Source organism: Numenius arquata, chromosome 1 (genome assembly GCF_964106895.1).
Source record: "Numenius arquata chromosome 1, bNumArq3.hap1.1, whole genome shotgun sequence".
NCBI classification, from domain to species: Eukaryota; Metazoa; Chordata; class Aves; order Charadriiformes; family Scolopacidae; genus Numenius; species Numenius arquata.
Genome location: NC_133576.1, coordinates 69363983 through 69386639, shown reverse-complemented (window position 1 = coordinate 69386639; position 22657 = coordinate 69363983). Strand labels below are relative to the sequence as shown.

Genomic DNA, 22657 nt, shown 5'->3' with positions numbered 1-22657 from the left:
GGCAGAAAGGATAACAACTTCTAATAGCTCTTTTTATGCAAAAGGCTGGTTTTTAATTATTAAGCTTGAAATTATGCTGATTTCATATAGTAAATCAAATCAGAAATATTCAGAAGGACAGCTTGTTACCAGAAAAATGGGAGGTTTCAGAGGTGCATCTCTTAAACCACAAGTGTAACAAACCTAGACATATTTACTAAAAATGGCTACAGATAACGAATTTAGTTAAGGAAGAAATTTAGCACTGTTTTGTTGAAAATTTCTTAATTTTCATTTATTGCTTGATTACACAGTCTAAAAGGAAATACAGGATTAAGACAACTAAAGGAAAAAGAAACATCCTTAAAAATCCTTTCAACTTAATTTTTCTCAAATTTTAACCTATTTCAAATAAAGCCCATGCAAAACTTGTCCTGAGATGTGCCTTAAGAACCACCAAATATAGACAGGCCATGAGAATACATGCAAAATAAGTTCTACCAAGAATCTAGTAACACCAATTTTCTCAGAAAATCTAACGGTAACTTCTGTGGGGAAGAATTTAAAATAGACATGCTTCAGTAACACATGGCTCTCCCATGCAGTGCCCCAGGCAAGATTCCTGACCCTGCTGTATGAAGACACATTCAATATTTAGCATAAGAGCAGAAAACAAGGACCTCAAACGTTCGAGAGAACACAGAGCGGGGAGAAAGCTTTGTGCTATTGCAGCAGTTATTGGAAAAGACTTTGAAGGTTTAAGAACTACACCTATTCTAACGAACTAAAGAGAGGAAGAGTATGGGTTGAAACACTGGCACATGTTCATCCATACTGTTTACCTGTCAGCAGGCTCCTGAACATAGTTTTGTCTTGTCCACCTAGCATATTGCTCTAAAGACTGAGCAGGCTGTAGACTGTTGCTTACAGGTAGTGAAGACACAGCTACCCTGCTGCAAGAGGAAAAAGCCCTGTGGCTACAGGCAGCAGACTAAGGCTGGTTGAGTTAGTGTCAGAACCACCTCTGTACTGTTTCAGTTGCTTTTACAGACACCATTTTGTCAGTCATAACTTGATCTTCAGCTTAAACACGGACACAGCTAACTAATGAAAGTTCATTTGCACCATAAGGCACCATCCAGAACAGTCATGGAATAAACTACTACTAGAATTTAATCCTTTAAGGAAACTTTCCCTTGCTAATGGGAACTTTGCACTCAAATGCGCAAGCCAAAAACATAATGCAAAAATAAACGCCTTCTTGCAGCTTGACAGGAGGAAAAACAATATCTGCTCTAAAGTATGTGAATTGTAACAGAAGTAAATACTTTCTTATACAAACATTTTTTTATTTTCAAACTGATAGAATGCAGCTTCAATACACAGCTGTCCTGAAGTTCCTGGTTCTTTATGCATCACACACGATCAGGAGATCAAATTTTAAAGTGTGCCTCTGCTTTTAGCAATCAAATGGGCTTAAACTGCCTTAAGGAAACACAAAATATTCATTCTAGAGAAGGGGTAAAAGAAAGTGTTCAACAATCTACATTTACTAGATTTTTGACAGCATGGCTTAATTGTTGCAGCATGATAACAGTTCATCCAGTCATGAAATAAACATGATTCTCACTAATAACGGAGAAAATCCTACAAAATGCAATTAAGGAAGTTTTTATAAAGAGTCTTAGAACTCAAAAAAGTCAAGTGACTCCCTCTTACTCTCCTCAACCAATTTGTCGGACCACAGCATGACTAAGTACTTAAAGGCAGAACAACTACAACTCTGGCAACAGTATTAGCACTCTCTCACACACAGATGACCTGAAGATATTTAGTTCCTCCAGCACCCAGCTTAAATATATGCTAAATATAGCCTTGGCCTTTCTTCTGACATTAAGATGAAATTTGTCACAGTACTCTGTCTCACTGCTTTTAAACCCTAGCTCTAAAGGGTCAGAATTCCATTTCTCAAACTTTCCTAGAAGAAAGCTATTCACCAGGTTCCTTCCAAAAATTCTGTGCTCTTGCTTACCACTTTGAAATTCCTTGACTGGCACAGCAGCAGAAATTCACATAGTGCTTCAAATGCTAGAAAGATTACAAACTTCACAACAAAGCTGCGCCTTAATGAGAAGAACAATTGCCTTGTTGTGGCGTATCTGATACACTGAAAAATACATCATATCTGGACCTATGAGGTAACTTTATCAATGCAAAAGTGAGTCCTCAAAGCTTTGAGACCACCAAATTTACTGCTTTGATACACTGTGAAAGAATAATTCATCTGGAAAAGTTCTGTCATGACATGTATAATGGTTATCAAATCATAGCCTTCCATTAGACTGCAGTCTATGGTTTATAGTCTATGGTCCAAAAACCATACCTTAAAAATAAGGGTAACTTTTTTTTTAATGGAGGAATATGAATTAGGGACTACACTGTCAGATATTAGAAGTGATATTGATGGTTTGAATATATGGCTATTTGCATAGTACTCAGGAAGTATATTACACACTTTAAAAAGAAACCAAACAACAAAAAAACCCAACAAACAACAAAAAAACCCAACAAACAACAAAAAAACCCAACAAACAACAAAAAAACCCAACAAACAACAAAAAAACCCAAACGAAAAACAACACAAAAAACTGTCCCTATGCCAAAACCCCAGCAAATCTAGGAAGACAGACATGATAAGACAGCAGACATAGCTAGAAAAATAACTTAATAAATTTACCAACCCTCCGATTGTAAAAAAATCATATACAGGTCCTTTTTTTTTTTATATGTAAAAACTCTCCATGGAAGCTGGTTCATAGCTTACAAGTCCACCAGAGACCTTATAGGATCATCTGACCTCATTAATGCAATAAGCATTAGGACTTCGATGAATTAAATTCTGTTTGCACTACACTGAGTTTCTCTTGACTTGAAAATTTTTAGCAAGTAACAACTTAACAAGCATTGCAATAGACTATTATCACAGTGGAAAGTTATCCTCATTACTAAAAATGTGTCCTGTTTCTAGTTGCAATTCATCTAGCCTCAGTTTCCTCAGTATCTTATTTTAAGTTTTTGTTAGAGCTCTATTATTAAAATACTATTCCCTACAGTTACAGCTACAAGCTTTGAAAACACAGAAGTGCTCTCCAAGAGCTCAGTAAGGAACCTTTGCCAATCCTTCAGTCATTCCTCTGGCTCCTCTGGTTTCTTTTCAACACTTCAACAATTTTTGAAGTGCACTGGGACAAGGTATAGCTAGCTATACAACTAAATCTGGAAAACAAGGAAGGGGAGGAGGAAGTAGTGAGAAAAATAGGGGGCAATGAGAAAAATTACACAGGAAAAAGGTATGAATGAACAAAGGCAGGCTACTGCTTAGAGCCAAAATTCTGTAATAAAAAGAGAAAGCAGAAAAACCAAAACCTAGAATTCTGAAGCTGGCTGCACTTTACATGCAGCTGCAGTGATCTCACTGGAAAGGGCTCTAGAGTGTTTGCAGGCTTTTTTCTCATTTCAAGCTACAAAGCAGATAACCTCAAGAAAACAAGGGTCATTTTACAGTCTGCTCTTGAAAGCTACTCTTTGCTCATCTTAAAAGATTATGTTGGGCAACCACTTTATACACTCTTATGGAGTGTGTGATGAGGACAAAGAATCCCATAGACTCTCAATTAATCTCTCTTCACTGAACAGGAGTTACTGTTCTCAAGTATAAAAGCTTCCAGAGGCTCAGATATTGCAGGCACAGCCTATAAACTCTGAAACAGCCATTCAAAGAAAGCTATGAAGCAAATGAATTTTACCATGCATACAGATTATTTGTCTTACAATTAAGTTATGTTTTCAGTCACACATCACCTAGCTTCTAATTCTGAACGCTACATGGTAAACCTGTGAATGATCAATTTTTATGAGAGAAAGAATATCCAAGCAGAAAGTTTCAAATTAAAAGGAAATAAAACTTACTGTAATTGGCACATCTTTTGTTCCTGAATTTAATAAATGCAGATTTAAAATTTTTGGCAGATCTGTTAAAGAACAAAAAACACACCTGGCTATTAGGCTGTTTTCATATAAGAACCTTATACAAAGTCATCTGCACTAGCTGGTTTCTCATATAAATCCAGTGTTGTTCAGAGTTAAGTTAGACTAACATGATAGTATAGCCAGTCAAAATAGCTACTCCCAAGAATCTGACACACTTAAAAACTGCACTTTTGTGTATTAGTAGGTATTACATGCTTCAGCTAACCACTCATATTTCCAAAACATAAAGAAATGAACAGGCTAAAAATACTACAATGAATGATTTTGCCAGATGCACGAATATTCAGCAGAAACTAATCTTATTAAAAAATCTTTACATGTTAACTAAGTTGTGAGGAAAAGTACCTTAGAAGCTATTTTTTTAATTGAAAGAACATATATACAGTTACCCTTCAGTAATGAGTCCCTTTCACAATTTCAAAAGATACCTTCAGTTTTACTACTTTCTGCCATATTTTTTTTTTTATTTCACTACATAATATTAATTTAAAATGTAAAATGTCAGGCTCAAATGTGTAAGTGGCACTTTAAAAAAAGATCATAAGTAACAAATTTGATTAAGTTTGCACACTACCATTATTCCCTGCATCTGAAAATTATTAAAGCTTCACAAATGAAGTAAACTGACAATAGTTTTCAGACTAAGTCATGTGCAACAGTAAGACTAATGCTAGTACTAGAATTATTACTGGATGTGCAAACTACTGTTTGCTTGTACACATCTCAAGTATACTTGCAGGTGAATACAGCTGTGCACTGTTATCCTGCTTTTGAAAGTCTGGCTTTTAAAAGCATCATTCCACAAGCAACCCTGAACAGTACAAAGATAACTGGGCTTTCCTCTCCCCACCATACTCCTTATAAATACTTAGAGACTTGAAGGAGAGTTTACCTTGTGTTCGTAGTGTACCAAAATCTAGCATTTCTGTTGATGAATAGATTCCTGGCGCTTTAAGGAAAAAAAAAAAAAAAGGAAGAGTTATTATTTTCTTATTATACTAAAAGTTAAGTAAGTTGAATAACTTAAAAAACACCAACAACAAAACAACCACTCTTCTACAAACCTGTTGTAACTTCTACTTCAACTGGGAGAATGATAAATTCTGTGTTGTCTGAGGCATTTGTTTTTATTCTAATGAAGGCTGTATGATTATCTGCTTCTCTTGAAGAAAAACTGGCTCTCATCACTCCTTTTGTTTCATAGGGAGGTATTTCCTGATAAACAATCAAAGCACATTATGAGAGTGCAGTAATTATAAAAAAAGTCTGGCACACAACAAAACAATAGAAGCATTGAGTACAATTGTATTAAGAAAAGAAGCTGCAATAGCAGTAACAGATAGGCTGCATGTTATTAAAGTTACCGTTAAATTTTGTAAGGGTAGTTGTAATCATCTAATATGACACCGATTAAAAATAGCTATAGGCAAGAGGACTTTTACATCCCATTTGATTAAGTTTTATGTATTAAAATTGTTTTAAAAAGACAGCAGACTAAATTGACAGAATCTATCAATAAATATAATTGATTCATAAAAATGTTTGAGTGATGTAACATCAAAGATCGCTTTTGCATATTCTAATTGTTTTTTCTCCAAAGCAGACACAGGGCATACAGTTTCAGTGCTAAACACAAACCGAAATAGTGCAGAACTGCAACTAGCCAGAAGCTTTCAGAGCTGCTGATATATTAGTCACCAGGCAATTTACAGCAAAAAGTCAAAATCTGTTTTAGCTTCTGTACCAAGCCTATTCCATCAGCTCCAGTCTGCACTCAGGGTTTGAAAGACAACTCTTTCTGTATTTGCTGGAGACAGCTGCAACACAAGACTAGCTTTAGAACCATAGCTAAAATACTAACATTGCATATTCTTCCCCATCTAATTACAGAAGGGTTGGGGAACTGGATTTTTCTTTTTTTTTTTTTTTAATAGAAGGAGGAAACCCTGATTTGAAACCTGGCACTTCTTCCACTTTAAATGCAAATAAACATGGCAGAAAGTAGGATTTTTTGAGTAGTCCTTGGATCAACTGACGTTGTTTCAGTTAACAGCTTCCATCTTTTATGTTTTAATGAAGCTAACTGGACAGGATGCAATCCATACAGGTGCAGACTGTCTTATACACCTACTCTGTGCTTTCTGTGGTACAAACCAATCCATTCTGGAGGTCACACCATATTTTCCATGGCACAATCATAGAATCACAGAATGGCTTAGGTTGGAAGGGACCTTAAAGACCATCAAGTTCCAACCCCCCTGCCATGGGCAGGTACACCTCCCACTAGAGCAGGTTGCTCAAAGCCCCATCCAGCCTGGCCTTGAACACTTCCAGGGATGGGGCATCCACAGCTTCTCTGGGCAACTTGTTCCAGTGTCTCATCACCCTCACAGTAAAGAATTTCTTCCTGATATCTAATCTAAATCTACTGTCTTCCAATTTAAAACCATTACCCCTTATCCCATCGCTACATGCCCTCGTAAAAAGTCCCTCTCCACCTTTTCTGTAGGTCCACTATAAGTACTGAAAGGCTGTTATAAGGTCTCCCTTGAGCCTTCTCTTCTCCAGGCTGAGCAACCCCAGCTCTCTCAGCCTGTCTTCATAGGAGAGGTGCTCCAGCCCTCTGATCACCTTTGCAGCCCTCCTCTGGACTTGCTCCAACAGGTCTATGTCCTTCTTATGTTGGGGGCTCCAGACCTGGATGCAGTACTCCAGGTGGGGTCTCACCAGAGTGGAGTAGAGGGGTAGAATCACCTCCCTCAACCTGCTGGCCAGGCTTCTTTTGAAACATGATATATCCAGGATATGGTTGGCTTTCTGGGCTGCCAGCGCACTTTGCCAGCTCATCCAGCGTCTCATCCGCCAACACCCCCAAGTCCCTCTCCTCAGGGCTGCTCTCAATCCATTCTCCACCCACCCTGCATTTGTGCTTGGGATTGCCCTGACCCACATGCAGGACTTTGCACTTGGCCTGGCTGAACTTCATGAGGTTTGCACAGACCCGCTTCTCAACCCTGTCTATGTCCCTCTGCATGGCATCCCAGAGAGTGCCAACCGCTTCACACAGCTTGGTGTCATCAACAAACTTGCTGAGGGCGCATTCAATCCCACCATCCATGTTGCCAACAAAGATGTTAAATAGTACCAGTCCTAGTACCAACCCCTGTGGAACAACACTGGTTTCCACTTTGACATCAAGCCATCTCTTTGAGTGCAGCCATCCAGCCAATTCCTTATCCACTAAGTGGTCCATCCATCAAAACCACGTCTCTCCAATTTAGTACAAATACAATGACACAAGTACAAGTACAACAACTCCAAACAAGTACAACGAATGCTGCAAGATATGACTACTCACCCATAGCTTCCTTGTACCTCCTTGCTGACCTGTTGGAAGCTCTAAATGGAGATCACCTCCACTGGAATACATTTCTACCACCTGAGGTGGATAATGGGAAAATGTTAAGACTCAGCTTTAAAGGGATCCTGTTTTAGTTATCAGGTGTTATAAGGTGCAATGGCATCAGTTAGCAACTATGTGACCGTTGTAGTATCTTATAAATTCACATTCTAATGATGATACAGCCATTTGCTAGTGCTACACTTTGTGCTTTCTGTAGCATTTCACAGCTTGTGGATCACTTAACAGAATGGGATGTATATCAGTGGACTATTCACGCACTTGTTGGTTACAAGACAACATACAGGTATAGACATCAATCCTGCCTTAACATAAGAATGCTTGCCAGTGTTACATACTAGGGTACACCGTAGAGACACCTTATGCTCTGCAAAACAAGCAGAAGGAAGCTAAGATTAAAAGCACAAGATCTATTCTACTTTGTTTGCTTCAGTATTTTTCCTAATTACCAGTGAAGTTTAATTGTTTATTTTGCAGTAATTATGACCAATTTAAAAATGGAAATTTCACAGTAAGACCTCAATTCAGCAAATTAAGAGACTTGTGAGCATAATCTACAATTTCTAGAACTGATTTGCATTTAAACAGAAAAAACATTTATATAATATGAAAGACTTGGCCTCAAATAGCTTTAAAGTTCAAACAGAGTTTTAAGAAGTACCAAAATAAACAGAAATTCAGTTTAATATCATAAACATAAATGAGCATTTAATGGTTTTCTCTTAGGCTCACCTGCAAAGGTTCACTGTGAGGGTTATGTATATTTATTATAGGAGAAAAACTGCTATTTACAGGAACTCGTGCCCCAATAAATGGGCGCAATCTATAGGGGTTCGGTACTCCAATGCCAAACACCTGGTTCAGAAAAAAGAAAAACAAACTTAATTAGCTATATGTAATGGTTGCAGAACCTAACATATACGTGTCAGTTTTAGCAATCTACCAAGTACTCTTTTCAATTAATTTTATAACATACTTCTAACCAAACATTTAAAACCAGTATCATGCTAAAGCACTGAAATAAAAAACAAGCTGGTTTAGTCTGCAGATAAAGGGCATTTCTCATAGCTACTACTTACACTGACATATTTAGAACACAGGAAGTCAAAATGTCATCTTTTTTTCTGATACTCTGAAACACCAGATACCGGCTAAAGGTTAAAAAGATGTGAAATACCCTTTAAACATACTGTTATGTAACAGACTATCCCTATGGGAAACATTTTTGTTGTTGTTTTCAAAACACTGTCATGGTAAGAGTCTTATTCTTTCAACAAGAGGATTTCTCTCATCTGTTCGGTTTATCTTTCTGAATCTCAAGCAAGTAATTTTTTGGCCAGCTTAATGAGTAACACTGTCTTGCCACTGGATCAGATCTAGATCACTGCAATAAGCCACTAAAATAACACGCAAAGAAGTTGGGAGGATTTTAAACCCTACATAATTTCATCACCTGGCTTACAGTACTTCCCTACAGATATTTACAATTGTATACCGCTGTGTTACAACAAGCAGCAGGAATGGAAACCTCTTCAACTAGGCTGACAAAAAACCCCACCACCACTATTGCGCAAATATCCTTGGATGGTTAAACATGCCACAATAGATACCGCTCTGGTTGATTCACACTTCACAACTACTTCTGAAAGACTGTAATTCTCTTACCTGATAAGTAAATACCCCATGATTAGAAGTGTTAATAAATAAAGTGTTCTCTACATTTCCCACTACTCTTGCGAGGAAGACTACATCAAAAGACGTATTCCCTCCTGGAAGAATTTTCTGGAAAAAATAAAAGCAAGCAAGCAGAGAAATAAGCAAAACCATATTGAAGACATTCCACCCTGCAATGAACAACAGGTTTTGTGCTACAGAAGACCTCCTTGTGTTCTTTATAGAAAACTGAAGTTATAAAGTCTACTGCAGATTTGGAAAAAAATGAATAGAAGTTTTACACAAATAGAAATGCATAAAGTAACAAAAATACCAGTATTTTACACCTATTACCTAGTGCAGGAACATATTTAATCATTTTTTAAATGTTAAATTCTGAACTTAAGAGTTCGGCTTACCACACAAATATTTTGGACAGAATATTGGAGAAAGACAATTACTACAAGATTTCCAGAAGTGGGAAAGGTTGCTTATAGACAGGTTTTTTGAAGTTTTAGTGTTTACATGGCCCCTGCTAAGCCACAGGCCCTGCAGACAAAACTGAAACTAGAAGACTATATCTGACAGTAATGTGGTTAAAAGTTAACCCCGCTGACAACATAATTTTTAACTTGCAAGTTCCTGTAACACGATTGCAGTAATCATAAATGCATTGGAGTGACTGCTTCACACTAATACCACTTCACTGGACAATTTGCAGAAAAATTATAAGAACAGCTTGTTCCTGTATGTGCTCTAAGGCAATGTACGCTTTATCACTTCAGCAACAAAGGAGACTGGCTGTTAAACCGTCAGTTACAGTATACACTTCCAATATAGTCAGAACTCCTATATTTCATTCCTTTTCTTCTAGTAGGCTGTCCTGGTTCCAGCTGGGATAGAGTTAATTTTCTTCCTACTAGCTAATATAGTGCAGTGTTTTGGATTTAGGATGAGAATAATGTTGGTAACATACTGATGTTTTAGTATAAGCACTGCTTAGCAACAACTAAGTCAAGGACCTTTCAGCTTCTCATGTCCTGCCAGCAAGAAGGCTGGAGATGCACAAGCTGGGAGGGGGCCAGGGTCAGCCAGGACAGCTGACTCAAACTGGCCAAAGGTATATTCCATACCATATGACATCATGCTCAGCATATAAACTGGGGGTAGTTGGCTAAGGAGCAGCCGCTACTCAGGGACCGGCTGGGCATCGGTCAACAGGTGGTGAGCAATTGCATTGTGCATCATTTGTTTTGAATAATTTTTCTTTTTTCCCCTTCCTTTTCTGTTCCCCATCCGACTGCGGGGGGGAGTGAGAAAACGGCTGTGTGGTATTTAGCTGCCTGCCAGGTCAAACCACAATACACGGTTTGTGTGTGTTTCCGTGCTCAGTTCAAATTTGCTTGGAAACTGACATGAGATCAAGAACTGTAGTACCTTAATTCTTTTAGGTATGTAATTATTGCAGTAAGTAGCTCAATTAAAGAAGGGAGGGAGATCAAGCTCCCTTTTGGGGTGGGAAAGGGGAAGAAAAAGCTCATTTTGAGAAAGCAGAAAAACTTACCCTATTTTGAAAAAATGACGCATGAAAATGTGATGTTGTAGCAGATATTGATACTAATGTAATTGTTTCTTCTGAGCTAGGGTTATGTAGGTAAACTTTTTCCATTTTTGGCATTCCAACTGGCCTGTCAAAACAGAGAGAAAATATTTTAAACTGTTAGAATTCTAGATAATAAAGCATTGGGCTTTATGCCATTAAATCAGATAGGAACGTAACAGTGACAAACACTGACAAGAGAACTTTGTGTTAAATCTTTTTTCAAGTAACATATATAAATTCTACCTTGAAGAATTACTTAGTTAACATCTTTTCCATTATTTTATTGATTACTTTTCCTTAAGGATTACTTAACATTGTATCATCCTCTAAAATTAAATTCTATTTTTCAGGTTTTTACTTCAGCATCAGAAGAGGCAAAATTTTCTATTGCTGTGCTAGAACCTTTAAATAATTATCTTAAGTGAGGTTGCACACAGCAACTTAAAATAATCAACACAACACTGACAAAAGTCTAAGCATAATTTTTTTCCTGATCGATTATAAGTAGTCTTCCCCAGAACCCAGAATTTTTCTGGTATTATATTTTATAATATGCTCTACAGAACGAAGTACACAAACATGTACAACAACAACTATTTTATTTGTATATTGCATTTGAATTCATACCTTAAGGAAAAGAAATAAGAAATGCTTGAGATAAATTCTAGAATTTAAGAAGTCTAAAACCCAGAAGTCAAACAGTTAAACAACAGCACACTAATAATTTGTTCCACACAAGCTTTAGGCTTCTTCCTTTTTGCTTACAACCACTGACATGACAATAAATGCTTCAGTTTGAACAATTATTTTTCAGACTTTGGTATCTCTTCAGAATTTTTTTCATGCCTTTTAACACATATGTGTTAAGAATCAGCACCAAAGCACTAATAAAGCATGTAGATTGCAATTTGCTCCAAATTAAATTTCTAATTCAAAATAGTTAACTCTTAACTTTCAGGCTACACGTGTTCTGTGTAGCACTCCCTTCCATGTCACCTGCTCCAAACATTGCAAGGACCACAATAGTATTGATAAGAATTACTATCCATAGTACCTGAAGTGACGATGACCAGTAACAGGCAGCTGTTCTGCCATCCTCAGTTAACTTTAACAGGCCAAATAGTAAGTGCTATTCTAGTTGCACATTTTTCAACTTGGTGAGGGGGAGGGTGTGTCTCAATAGACAGAGCAACATAAGTTTGCTGTAAATTAAAGGTTGCATTGAATGGAGGACTTAGTGACAGTAATCAAACTATACCACAATTTAGAAAGCGATTGCGGTAGCAGACAGAACCTCCTACTTATGAAACACAGGCTAAATAGATAGATGCTAAAGACCATGACGTTAATTCAATGACAATTACGAGCGTTAAATAAACTGCATCATCACTAACAGTAAAATATGTCTGCACTCTACTACTGTAATTCTCTTTGCTTTGCTTGCTAATTCCTCCCAATTTCATGTCTCCGTCAGCAAACACTTGTTCTTGATCCTCCTTTCACTGTCAAAAAAGTGTCATTTTGACTTCTCCAACTTAACTTGTAATAAAGATGATCATTTCCCTCCTCAGCTTTTAAAACCCATATAAAACCAGGTTAACCCATAACATATGAATATTCATATCTTTTGCCAGTATACACACGGATATTAGAAAGGGAAATGGTTTATCAGCTGTGATGTTTTGCATTAACTGCTGTAACTGCTACATTGTTGATCAATGGAATCAAACAGTAAACCTGTACACCTGTTTTCAGTTTGCTAGGGAAAAGCTTATCAGACCAGAGGAATTTGAATGAGAGCCAGCCCTCCAAAGTTCCCTATCTCTCCCCATCCCCAGCAAAAAAGAAAAAAAACACCAAAACACAAAAGCAAAAAACAACCACCCACAAAAGCACAACTGAGAAAAGTGTCTGCTGTTATGGAGTTAACCAGGACCCCCCAAATGCTGAACCCACTGCTTCAAACTGACGTCAGTACAGATGGGCTTGAGGATTTTATCTGCTTGGTAACTGTGAAAGGCATAAGCAAGCTTTTGTAACTGTCAGCAATTTTGCAGTGAATTCATTTTTTAGATAAATTGATTGTGCCTTGAAGAAGTACTCTCTGATTCTACCAACATCAAAAAATACAATGGTCCAACTCCTCCAAAACCGAAGAAAGCTATTTCATTTTCTCCTGAGGATCAGCTGTCTTTTCCCTGGTTCTCACTGCAGTTTCTCATTCTCTTCACTGGAAGACATGCTGCCAGCAGCATCTTGTTGCAACTCTTTTGCTTGCCAAAGTGCACTTTCTGGATACTTCTCTTCCCCAGAGCATGTTCAGTAGCTCCCCAAGACAGGGAAACCATCCTCCTCCTCTATTACAATGCACTCAAACCCAGCCTTCATAAAAGGAGCTTAAGAGCTGAAAACAAGACTCAAGCCAAACAGTTCCCACCAACCACAAGAGCAGGAAGCGAGAGAAGATGAGGTAGATTTTAAGCACTGTATTACATGTGAGCAAATGACAGGACTAGCATATCACCTGTGGTTCTCTACAGAGAAACCAGCCGTGTACTGAAAATCTAAGATCAGAGTTGACTTAAGAGACACTTTTTATCATGCATAACGTGGGAAACACCACAAAGCCAAGAAAACTATATTGAATGGACTGGTAATATTGAAGTGCCAGCCTGTTCGTGTCAGAAAGGTAGTTTGGAAGTAGGACTCATTATCCCAGGAAACAGTTCAAATATTAACAATCTTTTAAGACCTTCATGCTTTTCCAGTTCTGAAAAGAGGAGAATATAAGACAGTATATTTGAGAGGCTAAAGCCTATAAAAATAAGAAGTAGGGAAGCGGCCATGACAGACATCACAGTTCACTAACTTCAGATTCCAGCCTAAACCACCACAGTATAATTATAGGTGATAAAGGCAGAAGTCACTAGAAGGGAATTCTCTTGCCAGGACTATGTTTTATTTAACTGTTTTGTTGACCATTCTGATTTTGAAACCATAAGTCCAGTATTATGTTTTGCTCAGATACAGCTTTCTTTATATTCTTTGAGCTTGATCATAGCCGAATCTACAGAAATAGGACAAACCTCACTTGTTTATTCTGCCATCAGACATGGTAAAATTCAGGTAAAGCAGTGTGCACCAGGCATCCTTTAATGAACCTACATCCCAAGAAAGAATCGCATATGGGATGCTCTCCAGGCTGTGGATTATCAAGCCACAATGATCTGCACAAGTATAGCATTACCTGGTGCCAAATTTTACAGCAGAATTTCCTGGAGCTGTCACAGCTAGCACTTTTCACTGCAAGAAGCTGGTACACACACACCTTCGGGCAAACATGAACTGTCAAAGTATGTAAGATTTTGTCCCTGTATAATGCTAGGTCCACCTACACTGATAAAAAAAGCAGATACCACAACCTAGATGAGAATATGGTAATTAACAAGGGTGAGGTTCAAATGGGTAAAGAAGCCTGTGTTCATGTTCTTCACTGCTGCAACTCAATTCTTTCCAAAGTCTTTGTTAGTATCTGCAGTGCGTTGTAAGCATGTCCTTGCAATGATATTCATTGCTGCTCTAGGGACCAAGAGGCAGATTTTTTTTAACACAGGAAACCAGATCCTGCAAAAAGCTGGGTAGATGAATCCTTGAGTTATTGGCTCAAACCTAACTTGCAAAAATATCTAGCTATTCACTGTGAAGCAAATATGGATTGAGAAAATGCCCTTTTAAAAGAGTAATTACATTTTTTCTTACTGCATATAGTTTAGACACCTCTGTAAAATGTTCACTTGATTTATGAAAACCGATACAAATCTATTACTGAAAAGCAAAGGATATAAATTCAGCAGAAGCATTCTTCTTCTTCCATCTCCTATTCTTTATTATGAGACTGGATAGAGAACTGAAGTCAAACAAAAGCTTCCCTCTTAGATTTCGGCATGCTGGGAATATAGATAAATATACTTAAGATTCAGTTCAGGTAAATTCCTCATGAATTTGAGAGTTTTACAAATATATTTTCTCCTAAGTATTTATTTATTTTGGTATCTTTGGCAACTGCTGAAACAATTGTAAAACTAGTTGCCACAGAGCATATAAAAAGTTTCACGTAGGCTAAATCAGTATCCTGTGTCAGACAGGAGTGAACAGCAGACGCCTAAAAGAAAAAAGTGTAATAATTTGGAAAGCATACAAAGTCAGGTGCTCAGAAAAACTCTCCTAGTCTCCAAATATATGCAGCTTGGGAACTTCCTGAACCAATGTAGGCGGTTCTCCAGTCAGAAGATCAGAGAAAGTGTGCTTCAACAATAAGAACTTGGGTGTTGACTTGTAATGTATTCAGATACTTTTAATGAAATGAAACAAGCTGGACTTGCAAGGTTACCTCTACAGACTGAAAAGGAATGCCTTTTTACCCCATTCTGAAGGAAATACTAGTTTCTTATGTGAAGGAAGCCTGCATGGTATACAAGACTAGAGAATTAGTGACTACAGAGTTCTTCCTCCTTCACATGAAACCATATGCATCACTGGTTGAGTGACACAGGCAAGTGGCTCCTTTAACTGAAGTTCGAGTAACTGAAGCACTTAAGTTTGAGAATGCAAATGCATCACTAACTCGGAAAAGCAAAAGAAAAGACAATGGTTTTATTTTTATATATGTACTAGCATATAGAGCAATTGTTTCTCAGCTTCCAGCTTTCACTGACTTTCACAAATTAAGAAAGTTATTTTATATTACACTTGACAAAAAGTTAGTGTCCACGTAACATACTAAACAGAGCAAACACCCCATTGTATGGTAGGAATCTAACTTAGATCCCATACAACAAACCATACCTTTTCCAAACAGTTAGCAAAACCCCATATACAAAACAGAGTCTTATCCAATCATGTCACCAACTGTGATTTGAATGAATGAAGAGTGTAATAAACTATTATTTGCTTTGGCAGCATTTTGCAGTCTAGCATGACGTGAATAAAACCACGGGCAGAACTGAACTAAACGTCAATTTACTGTCAACAGTTTCTTACATCTAGCAAGCTCCAAGGGAAATGAAATTTTCATTTTGCAACATTTAAAGAAAGAAAATAATCAAATCAATCTCAGACTCTCACAAGTAGAAATGTAACAAATGTACCATGAGAACATTTGGCTGCACATTATAGGTACCTTATAGATCCTTTCACAATTTGTAAATTTGTTTGTTTAAAATGTAAGAAAACCAGTGATTTGGATAAACTCTCTAGTTGCTAAAATTGCCCCCTACTTTCTGCTAGAAGATTACAGTTCTTGAAGAAAATAGATCAGTTTGCTAAACTACCAACAAGAAAACTTTGTCTAGAGAATGGGACCTTGCTTAAATTGAGTAAAGCAAGAATCTTCATTCACCACAGAAGCATACGTTGATCAAGGATTAAAATACTACTTTTGCTAGAAGTAAAATTTCATACACTACCAATCATTTCTATGAAGAGGAAGTATATCAACTTCATCTTCAAAATAATTCCACATTTAAAAATTTTGATGGTAAGCAGTTCTAGCTTATGTTGTGCTAGTATCCTAAAATACTCAATACCTTAGTGCTCCATTACCAAAAGTTACTTCTACCAAAAATTTAAGTGTGAAGAACTTAAAAACTTTACTTTTGATATAGTCAGAGTTGAATTAACACAGATGAAGGCAATGTATCAAGATTTATGAAGATTCAAGTTCTCCCACAAAGCAGATGCAAGAGCTGAATATAAACTGCCCTGCAACAGTTGTCTTCAGTCTTTGCCCAGATGGGCCACTTGCAAGAGCTCCAATATGAAGACTTGTCTCATACGGAAAGCCGTATTGGTCATGACTGTTCTGCCAAAATAGCCTCTGAGCAGCCAACTCCCAAAACTATGGAAGACGACGTAATGGTTACTGTTTGTGGTGTTAGAACACCTCAATTATTCCGTTCCCATTTAACAACAGGGGAGAGTAACAGATTCAAAGAGAGATTACAAAGGAACAGAACGCAGCTAAGAATAAAGGCAGCTAGTTGTGGAGCTGGCTTCGGGTGGAGGGTTTTTTCTTGTTTGTTCTCTTTGAAGCCCCAAATCTCTAATACCCAACATACTGCAGAATTCACTCCAGAGGAAGACTGGTGTTGCTTCAGAAACACAAGCAGGAGGCTTCCACATTAAATAACCAAATGAGTATTCCACTTAGTGCAAGCAGTCCCCTGGAGCAGTGATACAGAAGAACCTGCAACAGTTCCACCCCATTCCCAGAGGCTTAATGTATACAGAGAACATTTGGGATCTCTTCAAGTGAACTGAAGATTTGCATATCCTAACATGCAGCATACATTTCCTTTGATAAATGAGAGATTACCTGGATTGCCTTCAAATGTGTTTATTTTATATTAAAACAGCATTAAAAACCCCCTAACTGTTATAAAACAGAAGTATTAGGCCATTGTAATCTCATCTCCAGGTGGAGCACAGGAAGTGTGTCTACAGCACCTATTTATCAACTTAATACTGACTTTGATTTTCTGAGCTCCCTAGATAAAATAACTTTCAATAAATATTACTGCTGCTCAAGATGGCGTGTTTTTGAAACATCTGATTAAACCCACACACTCTTAGTAGACCAAAAATGTCACGAGGAATGGATTAGCGTACAACTGAAATTAAATATCACAACTTTCTTTAGCCTAGGAATGATGCATGATGATAGCTCAGCATAAACATGAATTTTGAACAAGCTTGCTCTACTAAATGCTACGTGCTAGCTATTCACAAAACACCTCTTAGGTACAATACTTATTCAGAAACTAAAAATGCATTTTATGCCTTTCCTGAAGCCCATAATTAACAAAGAAAGAAAACCCAGAATTTGAATGTGAAAACCCTCTCCAATTTAAAAGGCAAAAAAGCCAAAAAGCTTAAATCTGCATAATCTGACTTCCAAGGTGATTGGCACCTGCAGTTTGTTCCCACCATAAGGTTTAGTTACTCAGCATTTCTCAGAGTTGGCTCACTTATTTAAATGCCTAAGCACAGATTTTAAACTGAACTTTAGGGCTCCATATCTAAACCTTTTCTAAAACTGCTTTTGACATCTCACTGAAGTTTAAATAAATCAGAAGACAATTTCTGCCTGAGATTATGATGTAAACTACAACAGATACATTAATTATCATATATTATACTGTTAGGAAAAAAAAAAAAACAGAACCAAGATTTAACAAATGGGTACCCTATTTTATCTGACAGAAGGCAGCAATCCCCTAGTGCAGTTCTGCATTTACTGTACAGAGCCCTTCTTAAGAGATTTGCACGACTTCAACGGTGTACTGGATCTACACTATTTCTTCAGTGCTTTCAGCTCTGACAAGAACAGCTTACATAAAAAGCCAAAATATAATGAAGAACAGCCTAAAGAATTTATGATACTGTCTGGGGTCTATTTTTAGAAAAAAAAATAATTAAAAAAGCATCTTTGGAAATTCTAAAGCAAAGTTCTTCAGATAAGCATGCAAAGTACAGATGACCTTTAAAAGCAAGATATTTCATAGCACATTAACACAGCACTTTATTCATATTAGAAAAAGGTGTATAAAATACATTTGAAATATCAAATCCTGCAATTACTATGAAATGAAAACTTTTAGAATTTTAAGAGAAAACCACTTAAAATTAAATCAATAGGTAAGTTTACAGTAACTCTAACAAAGAGCAAACTGCTTCAAAAGTTTGAGTTTCTACTGCAATCGCCAGTATAATTTTTTAACTCTAACCTAATTTGTTATAGCAGAGATGCAGTAGAGCAGGGCTTACCACTAGGCACTTTACTATTCAATTTAGAAGCTCAAATAAGCTCTTACCTAGGACCAGTTACTGATATTACAAAACCAACAAAAACACACATCGGAAGCTAGAGATTCTGAAATTTTGAAGGAATAAGAAAGAGGGGACGGAGTGATTTATTATGCCTTTACTCAGAAGGAAGTTACAATTTTTTTTTAGACTGAACACAAATTCTGTAAAATGAGGCATTTTCATACAGCTTTGCTATTTAGTAGCATTATGTGGGGTTTTTGTTTGTTTGTTTGTTTTGTTTGTTTTTAATAAAGGTTCTTTTTGGAAAACTAGTCTCTGCAAACAATATACAGTTACAGCCTCTCTGCTTTCAGAAACACATAAGTATACACCACACCAATACACAGGAGCTTCCTTGCACATCCCTGTAGTACTGTACAATGGTCTTTCCTACAGACAAGGGATACTATATTTTTATTAATAATCCATGGTTTTCCTGTAAATAAAGCAGCTGTTCCACCAGCAGCAGTGCTGGTTGAGGATGGGGGAAGTAACACTGTGGTAAAGCACATCTGGACTGTTTCCTTACTTCCAGGTTGAACTGCTAATAAAATGTTTGAAACGTCCTCAGTGCAGTTTACATTGTGTCAAAGTAATCATGCACAGAGGCCATATCCATGTACGCCAAGTCGAAACTGATTTTGACTGATAACAAAATCAATGATTGTTGCTACTTATACACAGTAACCAGTTACTGGTAAGAAAAGTTAAGACAAGTAGTTCTCAGATGATCTGATTACAAACAGATACATTGTTGATATTGTTACACTTCCTTCCTCCCGCCTTTCTTTTCTCTTTTAGAGAAGTCACAGATAAGTTTGCTGTGAGCCACTACATTCATACCGTTACTGAGAATCGAAACAGCAACCAGCTGCAACATGGAGCATGGAGCTAGGTTCCCAGACACTGTTCGACAAAAGTTTTTTTGCCACCAAAGCAATAGCGAAATGGACGTGCTAGAATAGATGCTCTCTGACACGGGTTATGCACAAGCAAGAAGGTAACCTCACCTCAGTACATTAAGTTATAGACTTAAAACTGTTTCCACCCTACAGAGCAGCTGTACGAGTACCTAAAAATTAAATGCAAGTACCTACACTACCAAGACCATGGGAGCTGATAGGTTGCTACATGTGTCTAAGACTGAGTACACCAGCTCTCTGGAACAAGTAGGTCAACCGACGCCTACGGACAATCTATGGATGCAATTTACGTATACAACCTTCACCATCAGTTTTAAATGCTCTTGAGATGTTTTTTTTTTTTTTCTATTTGTCTAAGTAAACAGATCAAAAGACTTTTCAACTTACTGTTCATGGAAATCCAGCATTGGTGGCTCAAACCGGAGAGGTCGACAATTTCCCCGATATAGGGATACACTGCAAGAAAAATTAAGACACTGTAAAAGATACTGTTAAATGATACATTGTTGCTCCCTTCCCATCTCAAACTGCCCTTTCTTAGCAAAACATTAATTAATACTAATAATAGAGCAAGTAATTCAAAAGAAGAAACAGCTTGACAAACCTGTCCAGTCAGAATACTGTAATTTTACCAACCACTTCATGATTATGTAGTGTCTCCAAGAAAAATTATGCAAGAGAACACATCTTGGAAATGGACATAATTGAAATGTTAGTTTTCCCCTATATAGTGATGGCTAAGTGAAACAGTAAGCTAAACAGGTTTATATCATCTTTCATAGCAATATCCAAACATCTTCCTCAATGTATAACAGTAATTTACATATACGTTATGAGTTTCTCTAGCTACATCTATACTAGTACATAAACAATCTCGAACCCATTTGATGATATTGAGGCCACATGAGAGAAAACAGCCCATGTCTATACTGTTAAAAACTCGATTTCCAGGAGACAGATGCTCTGCTCTGGAAACATTCCTTAGCTTTGCCTCTACTAACTTCCCACTGGGAACTATTTAGGAGAATGCTAGTAGATGAAGACTAAAACTCAAATACTCAAACAATCCAGCAGCAAAAACAACGAAGTATCTGGAAACATTCTTTACCGCTGCTTATTTTACCAGTACAGTTACATAGAGCACAATCAATAACCTACAATAAAAGTTACAAGAAAAAAATACAAAACAGCTTCATTGACTGAAAAGTTTTCATATTCAGAATGATATGACTGTGACCACATGTAAGTGTTTCTGTAACTCAGTAACACTTTATTTTGGGCTGAGTAAAAATCGTATCCATAAAATAAAACATAAAACAGGGAAACAATAATGTAAAAGAAATAAATAGGAAAGGCTAGAGAATGGCTTAAGATCAAGGGCTCCTGAATGGCTCAAGACCACCAAGTGAACTCAGTCAATCTAATTCCATCCAGCATACTTTCAGGAAAACTAATTATTGACCAAATTCATATGTCTTTCTATACTTCAGAACTACTTCAAGAAGGAGCTAATTACAGGCGTAAAAATTTAAGAATAGGGTATGAAACCTTAACTGTATTCTCCAATAGCACTGATCTGGGCAACAGCAACAGTATAATAAATCAACAGCTTTTTAATAAAAATACAATGTCTCAATGATTCACTCTAGTACTCCACAACTGAATCTTCACACTTCAGGTATAATACACATGTAATAGGGAGATCTATCCATGCTGATTGATTTAAATTAAGTTTGGACATCGAAACATCTTCAATACTACTTAGAGCTTAGTTATTACAAATGGCTTTATCCGCATAATAGAACACTATCAGTACAAAAGTAGGCATAGTACAGTTAGCTTTGGTGTATACTTATATAAGCATGTGTGTGCACGCACGTGCATATGTGCATGTGTGTGTATATACAGATTACAATAGATCTGAATATCAACAATAGAATTGAAGGTGTAAGAAACACAAAGAAGAACTGTATTCAGATCTACAGAAAATTACAATTCTCGCTATGATTAAGTGCTGCTGTGACTCATTGCAGCTATCAAATAAGAGAGAGCTTGGGTATAGCTTCTCAGGCTAAAAACCAAACCTTGTGGAACAAGTGCTCAACAAAATGAAGTCTACAGAGACACTGAACATAAGAGAATAAAGTTGGAAAACTACATTAGTAGTGATATTTTGAAAGGATAAAACAAGTCAATACGTCTTCAAAGCGATCATCTCACTTTTCAAAGTTTATGGTCCAATTTTAAAAAACATTTAGAGTCCATTTTTAAATTGAAAAGGACAAAAAGCTCACGTACCTCCATTGTCAAGGTAACACTAAACAGAAACTACTCTTCTTCAATAATGATTTTTAAAATTGTTCTGTCAGTTTTTTTCCAATTTCAAAATTCTGAACAGTCAGCCAGCACCTCTTTTCTATTGACAATTAATTATTGGTAAAAGGACATATAAATTCCTTTTGTAGAAAAGTTATCAGAAATACTTGCACTATTTACAGAAGTGATAATGATGATCTTTCTTTCAAATGCATTGATAATACAGTCTAGAGTAACTTGACCTAACTTGAACAAACAGGACATACACAGTTCTCCACATCTATGAGAAGTTTAAGCAACATTTTCTCAGCCTGCATAGCTATATTACCCTGGATAGCTATTTAGACCACACAGAATTTTAAATGGCTAAAGTTTGGTAAAGGCAGCTACATCATAATGAATGCCAACTATGATAATAAAAGTAACAACTGTAACAAGATTCAAATGGGAACAAGCAATATTGGAATTCCCAAACTTTGCCTACCGAGAGGCCCAACAAGAGTCAACTTGCAGCAGACTTACAAAAAGATGATAATGTCTGCTCTGCTGGGCACTTGCTCACTGAAGGCTGGATACACCCATGGGTAGGGCAACTTAACAGCATAGATGTCATTTAAGTTAATTACTATTGTATGCATGTAGAGCTATGGCTCCCAGTCATATCAGAATTTAAACATTTTTCTTTCCCTACCCCTTCAAGTTTTCTAACTTTCAAAGTCAAGAAGAAGAACATGAAAAGGAAAAGATACGTCTGAATGAGACAGGACTACTGACATCTGCCCACAAGCCCCAGCAGATCAAGAATTGGCCAGGAGTCATCTGAACTTATGAAGTTTCAGGAATGAC

The 22657-nt window shown here is 37.0% G+C and overlaps 1 protein-coding gene across 1 annotated transcript in view; it reads right to left on the bottom strand.

Moving 5' to 3' along the window:
- TMEM131 (transmembrane protein 131) overlaps positions 1 to 22657 on the bottom strand; it is a 102980-nt gene that overhangs the window by 42489 nt on the left and 37834 nt on the right. Inside the window, exons 4-11 of the mRNA XM_074159905.1 lie at positions 19883 to 19951; positions 10668 to 10791; positions 9116 to 9232; positions 8183 to 8305; positions 7388 to 7468; positions 5094 to 5244; positions 4922 to 4978; positions 3949 to 4010 (exon numbers count right to left, since the gene is read on the bottom strand). Of these exons, the coding sequence (XP_074016006.1) occupies positions 3949 to 4010; positions 4922 to 4978; positions 5094 to 5244; positions 7388 to 7468; positions 8183 to 8305; positions 9116 to 9232; positions 10668 to 10791; positions 19883 to 19951 (784 nt within the window). The remainder of the gene's footprint in view (positions 1 to 3948; positions 4011 to 4921; positions 4979 to 5093; positions 5245 to 7387; positions 7469 to 8182; positions 8306 to 9115; positions 9233 to 10667; positions 10792 to 19882; positions 19952 to 22657) is intronic.